The following is a 5,963-nucleotide window of genomic DNA, read 5'->3' as shown; positions in this document are numbered from 1 at the left end:
ACATTGACATGATTAAATTTTTCTGCCCCCCGAGTGAAAGTAACATCTGAAAGCTGAATGACATCATCTGTATGTCCATCTGAACTTACTATTTCCCCAATGCGTGCAAATGCAGAAAGTGCAAATAAGAACATAGCTCGAAACATTTTTCTTTTGTATTCCTCATGAATGACTTGTGGTATACACGAAAGCAGATTGTTTAAAATATGAGGTGTGATGGGTAAACGTATATCAAAGATATTGCCCAAACAATATGCCCCTGAAACTAATTTCTGTATAACATGCTTGCGTTGGGTCTTGGTAATTTAGCACTTTGTGAACATAAGCAAGGGCTGATAAATATGTTGAAATGGACCTAGGGGAAAAAGAGTCGGAGAAAAGATGAGCTACAAAGAGAGCCACCAGCGAAGTGCTCAGGGGTAGTTCACAAGACATTCCATATTTACTACAAAACGACAAGAGCGTCCTCCAAGCTCTATAGGGCGAGAAAGCGGAAGTGCGTAATTTGACGAGATTGAACGAGATTTTAGCTACTGGAGATAAACAAATCCACGTGGTAACGGTAAATAGATAACAGGATGGCATTTTCCATCCTATATTGGTTGAATTACGTGTCTGGAACCAAAAAACTTCATCAAAAGTCCGAGTTAGCGGTAAAAGCAGACCATGTACTAAAGTTTATGTTCGATCCCGAACTTAATTACGCCCAGGGAAGAGTTCACGCCAGTATGAGAGACAGAAGTTACCACGTCAGTGTAAGTGCACGTTCTGTGTCAATTTTCACCTCAATATTACTAATTATTTTTTTTAACTTGTCAGAAAGTATTCATTCTGTTCCTTCATTTAGGTCACATTAGGGGATAATCACACAGTTTCTGACAGCATATGTGATTGTGTGAACGGGCAGGATAAATGTCACCACAAGGCATCTCTCCTTTTATATGGGTATGAAATGTTGAAAGTATGCATGCCTTAGATTTTTTTAATATATGAATAGTTATAAAACTTTATAATATTCTATTTAGCTATAAGAATGTTAGCAAGACGGATGTGAGGACTTCTTGGATCCAGCATCCTAAGAAAGCACCACCAAAGAAAACAACCACTATGGATGAGCTTTTTCCACCTTCACAAAAAGTGGCCAATTACAGGTATTCTTAAGAATATGAAGAAAGTAAACAAATTATCTTAAAGTATCATATTTTATGAAATAGTGTGTCAATTAAATGGGTAGTTGAACTATTTATCATTATAAACTTGTTGATAAAATCATCTGCTTATCTTTTTATGCTGGTATTACGGTTATATGGAGTGAACTTTAGATGTCCCATGGATATAATAGATTTTTATATTCTAAAATTATTTATTTTTCTTGCATTGTTCTAAACAGTATTGGGTTCAAGAGACTTAATATGCTATCTAATTACTTTGTTCTGTTAGGGCTACATCAAGACCAGTTGATGATACAGATGTTGCTTTCCTGTGTGATAAACTTAATGCTCTTGGTCGATTTTCAGGTTTAAGATTATGCTCGAAAATGTGTTGTTGTTTTTTTGGTGATTTCGTTTTTGTTTTAAAATGTTCAATTGTTTCATATTTGAATACTGGGCCTACAAATACTCAATGCTGGATTTTCTACCCTATAATAGGGACTATTGATATTAAGTAGTTCAGTTTTATGCTGAACAAAAAAGTGTGATTTTACATCATATCAAAACTTTAACAACAATGGGCTTTGAGTGCAGTTGGTACATGTTTTCATTTTTATTGTTATTAACATGTATCATATTCTAAAGTTTGTTTTGAGGTTTATTTTCCTACTAGAAGATTTATTTGTTGTAATGCAACATTCCATCACTTAAGTTTATCAATAATGGCATAAAACATAAACATGTTGTACATTGTATTAAATTGGAAATCATTATCTTCTAGCATATATATATAGTTTAAAACTCACATTTCTCTATTGATGTTAAAATTTCATGAATAATTATTCATAAATTGATTGTAAATCATTCATGAACACAAATTTTACATGTAGCTATGCTGTGGATAGTGTCAAAAGAACCCCCATCCGCTACACTGGATATTCCTTATGTAGAAGATTTATGTAGAAGATTTATTGCTGGGAGAAGCTTACACTAGTGCTACAGACAAGATACAGTGGTTGAAGACAAATCTTGCTATCCAAAGGGAGAAAATAGAGCAGGTAGATACATGTACAGTTAGTCATATCCTTAGGTAAAAAAAAAATTGATGAAGTCAGTTCAAAGGCAATAGATAAAAATATTTTAGTAGAAAAAATTTAAATAACATTAGAATAACTCGTGTAATTTCAGGTTGCACAATTGACTGTTGGGCAGAGGAACAACCATCTTTGGGCTTTGGTCAGGAAAAACCGCTTAACTGCATCCAACTTTGGTAAAGTGCTTGCTGCTATCCGACGAAATAGGTAAAACGTCATTCTTCTTTAATAAATTTAATATTGAATCAGATTGATCATGTTGAAAATAAATCCTAAAGTATGTTTTACACCTCAATGTGTATTTAAATCATTTTGGTAATATTGTTTCAGGTTTCCTCCATCATTATTCAAACAGGTTCTGGGCTCTTATGATTTGTCAACAAAAGATGCCATTCTATGGGGTATCAACAATGAGTCAGTTGCCAAAGCAAAGTATTGCTCATACGGTGATGCAGTTGTTGAAGAAACAGGTATAATTTTCTTTTTATGATAGTTATGTTACAGTAAATGCTACATTATACCAAGAGATTATTTCATATTTTTGCTTAAAATACACAGACTCAGTATACAATTTTATAAGTCAATACACAACATTGTGTCCAAACCTTTTCAGGGGTGTGGCTACATGAAAGTGGTGTTTTAGGGGCAAGTCCTGATGGGATTATCCGCCGTGCAGCAACGCATAAATATAACCATCAAGTAGCTCAACTGACAGACATACTGGAGACAATGAAATTGATGTCAGATATTTTGGAAGTTAAATGTCCTTTCAGTGCCAGGAATATGACTATTCCTGAGGCCATTTTATCAATCAAAGACTTCTGTTTAGGTATTTCATATTCTTGAATTAGTTATCTCCTATAGCAAATTGAAAAAAAATTCATTGACTCATATGAATTTTATATTGCTAGACTTCCAGGTTCATGATGGCAGACAGATGTACAAGCTAAAGGAAGATCACATCTATTACAATCAAGTACAGGGACAGCTACATATTCAGAACAAATCCGCCTGTGACTTTGTTGTGTGGACCACCAAGGACATTGCCATAGTTAGGGTTCTTCAAGACAGTGCATGGGACCAGAACATTGCAAAACTTATTGACTTTTACTTCACTCAAATAATCCCCATTGTTCAGAAGTAAAATGTCAGTTTATTTAGTTTTTTCTTCTTCTCTTATATTGATAAACTCATGTTGCTGAAACATAACCAAATGCTGGTGAAAGGTTTCAAAATAGACCTATGCTCGAAAGTTATGGCAATTAAACCATGATGGCTCTCTTTTAGTAACAACACACACTGCAAAATAGATTACTATCTTAACTTGTTGAAATTAGACATTGAAATAGAAAACAACTAGATTGGTTGAACATTTATGCACATTTAATAAAATGAGGTGCATTCCTTTACATTTCAGTACATGTACTTCATTCATGAATATCAACACAATGTACACCACATTTTACCTGCCAGTTAACCACATAGTATTCTTCTCTATAGATTGAAAGAGATAAACAACCATATCAATTTACTGATTGGAAGTGTAATTATCTGCAATTTCAGCGATCATTGGATCTTGAAAGTTTACAAGCATAGAACAAACTTGAAAAATCTTTGTGCTAATGTGGCGAAATTGCTGGGGAATATGTGAAAGAATCTCAAAAATTTTTATCCTCTCATTCACTCTCTCAACATGGATTCTTGAACGAGCTATCTTTCTGCAAACCTGAACTTCAGCTGGTGTGTATTGTCCCTTATCTTTAAGGAATGGGGGAATATTCAAGTGAACACCTTGAGGAAGAAGTGAATAGATCGTAAAACCTTTATCTGCCAAGATCATGTCCCCAGGCGATAACTTAGCTAACATGTTGCTGTGTTCCACTATAGCCACATTTGAGGTACTGCCAGGATAAAGTTTGCTAACGTACACAACTGCTCCATTAGGAGCAACACCTGTTACTGCCTTTACAGTGTGTCGATTTTTGTATGAGCTATATGTCTGGGATTGAGCTGCCATGTCCTGACCAGGGACATCCTGCGTCACCTCTGTGGCATCAATTACCAGACGACAGCAACTGAAATCTCCAAAGCTTGATGGCATTGATGACTTGCATTTCAGAAGAGATGGCATATTGTTTTCCATCATGCCTACAAAAAACACTTCATGCAAAGCAAAAACATGGGTAATGAAGATATTATGTACTGTGGCTTTGCTGGTACAGAATCGTTCGGCAAGGTCAAGGAGGGGACAGTTCAGCTTCAGTTTCATCAATGTCATGAAAAGTTGGTCCGACCTCGAAAAAGCACTTGGAGTCCACCCATCCACATATACCAGAGGGAACCGCTGTAATGTTGTGTCTATGATGCTAAATATCTCTGGTTTTAAAGAGGTGTACATCATCATCTAAAATAAATAGGTAAACTATAGCTATAAAATGTTCATATAGTGTTTAAGGTAGTAATCTACATCATCATAATGGCTGACTTCCTTTAAAAACATGGATGAAAAATTCGATATCAGCAATATTTGAGTCTAGGGTGTTTTAACAAAAAATTCTCAGATTGCTTTCTACTAATGCTGACTAAAACTGCATATTTTTTTTTTACTAAATAACGTAAATTTGAAAGATTTTAATTTTAAGATATTGTTGTACATATCAAATTTCTCTGGTGTAGCATTCCTCATTTATGTGCACTTCAATTCAATTATATATCCAATAATAAAAGTCAAGAAACACATAACTATATTGTAAATGTATGATGTTTTTTTGTATTGAAATTTACAATTAAATATTGGCATAATAAAACAGCAAACTCAGGATCTTCATTTTGACATAATCCATGTAAACAGATCAGTATTGTTAAGCAGTACTAGGTTTGGAAAGGTTTTAAATATCTTATCCAAAAGTTCTCCTCTAGGATTATTATATAGTGGACATTCAAGAAGAAAATACAATTCATCCTCTGTTCACACATAAAGCACTAGGCTTAGAGACTGGTAGAGTATGCTTTTAATCTTCAAAGCATATTGCACTTGTATTTTTTATTTTATTTATTTATTCACCAATCTAGGGCCCTCAGGGGGCATGTACAAATTAACAATTAAACATTATAACTACATGATACAATTTACACATGTGTACCATGCACATGTTAAGGGTTTCAACATTGACATGTATTGAATTCTCATCACAATATTGATTGCAAATGTACTGTACAATAAGTGTGCTATATGGGAGGTAAAGTAAAACAATATTATACAATGTTGTCACAAACACAGAGGGTACCAAGGGACGGTGCCTGAGCCAAGTCGATCAGACTGGCAGTCTTGTACCCTAGGTGTTGGAGACAAGTTTGTAAGCACATGTAAGAGGTGGGAACCCCCACCTTTTTAACAAGGGTATATTAATGATAAAATACGATTACCGGCCCAGTGCCCCACTTCGTTTGAATTAAAAGTAGTAAAAGAAACGTAAAATGGTAGTGAAAGTTGATACATGTACAATATAATACCCCCCCCCCCCCCTCTTCCAGGCCACGTAGGATACAACACGCCTGCAATATGATTACGTTACCCACTTGCACAATTTCTCCCACTGCTTCAAACTTTTTCTAGGAAATCTGTAGAAACTACAAGTTTCTCTCAAACTCTGGTGATTACAGCCAGTAACGAAACACAGCATTCCTAAAAACCTCGTGGCGTCTTTGTTTATCTCCA

The 5,963-nt window shown here is 34.9% G+C and overlaps 2 protein-coding genes across 2 annotated transcripts; one reads left to right on the top strand and one right to left on the bottom strand.

Annotated features, from left to right (window-relative positions):
- Positions 1–215: 215 nt before the first annotated feature.
- Positions 216–3,405, top strand: LOC125661434 (uncharacterized). The gene is made up of 9 exons (XM_056147689.1): positions 216–755; positions 848–945; positions 1,026–1,151; positions 2,042–2,072; positions 2,105–2,209; positions 2,340–2,452; positions 2,576–2,715; positions 2,859–3,074; positions 3,157–3,405. Exons 1-9 carry the CDS (start codon positions 579–581, stop codon positions 3,387–3,389), a joined length of 1,239 nt encoding a protein of 412 aa, XP_056003664.1. The 5' UTR covers positions 216–578; the 3' UTR covers positions 3,390–3,405.
- Positions 3,406–3,773: 368 nt separating this feature from the next.
- Positions 3,774–4,391, bottom strand: LOC130049735 (uncharacterized). The gene has a single exon (XM_056147688.1). It carries the CDS (start codon positions 4,389–4,391, stop codon positions 3,774–3,776), a length of 618 nt encoding a protein of 205 aa, XP_056003663.1.
- Between the last annotated feature and the right edge of the window lie 1,572 nt (positions 4,392–5,963).

This window comes from Ostrea edulis, chromosome 8, assembly GCF_947568905.1.
Source record: "Ostrea edulis chromosome 8, xbOstEdul1.1, whole genome shotgun sequence".
Lineage (NCBI taxonomy): Eukaryota > Metazoa > Mollusca > Bivalvia > Ostreida > Ostreidae > Ostrea > Ostrea edulis.
Note: the sequence above shows the minus strand (reverse complement) of the source record. Positions and strands in the feature narration are given on the sequence as shown.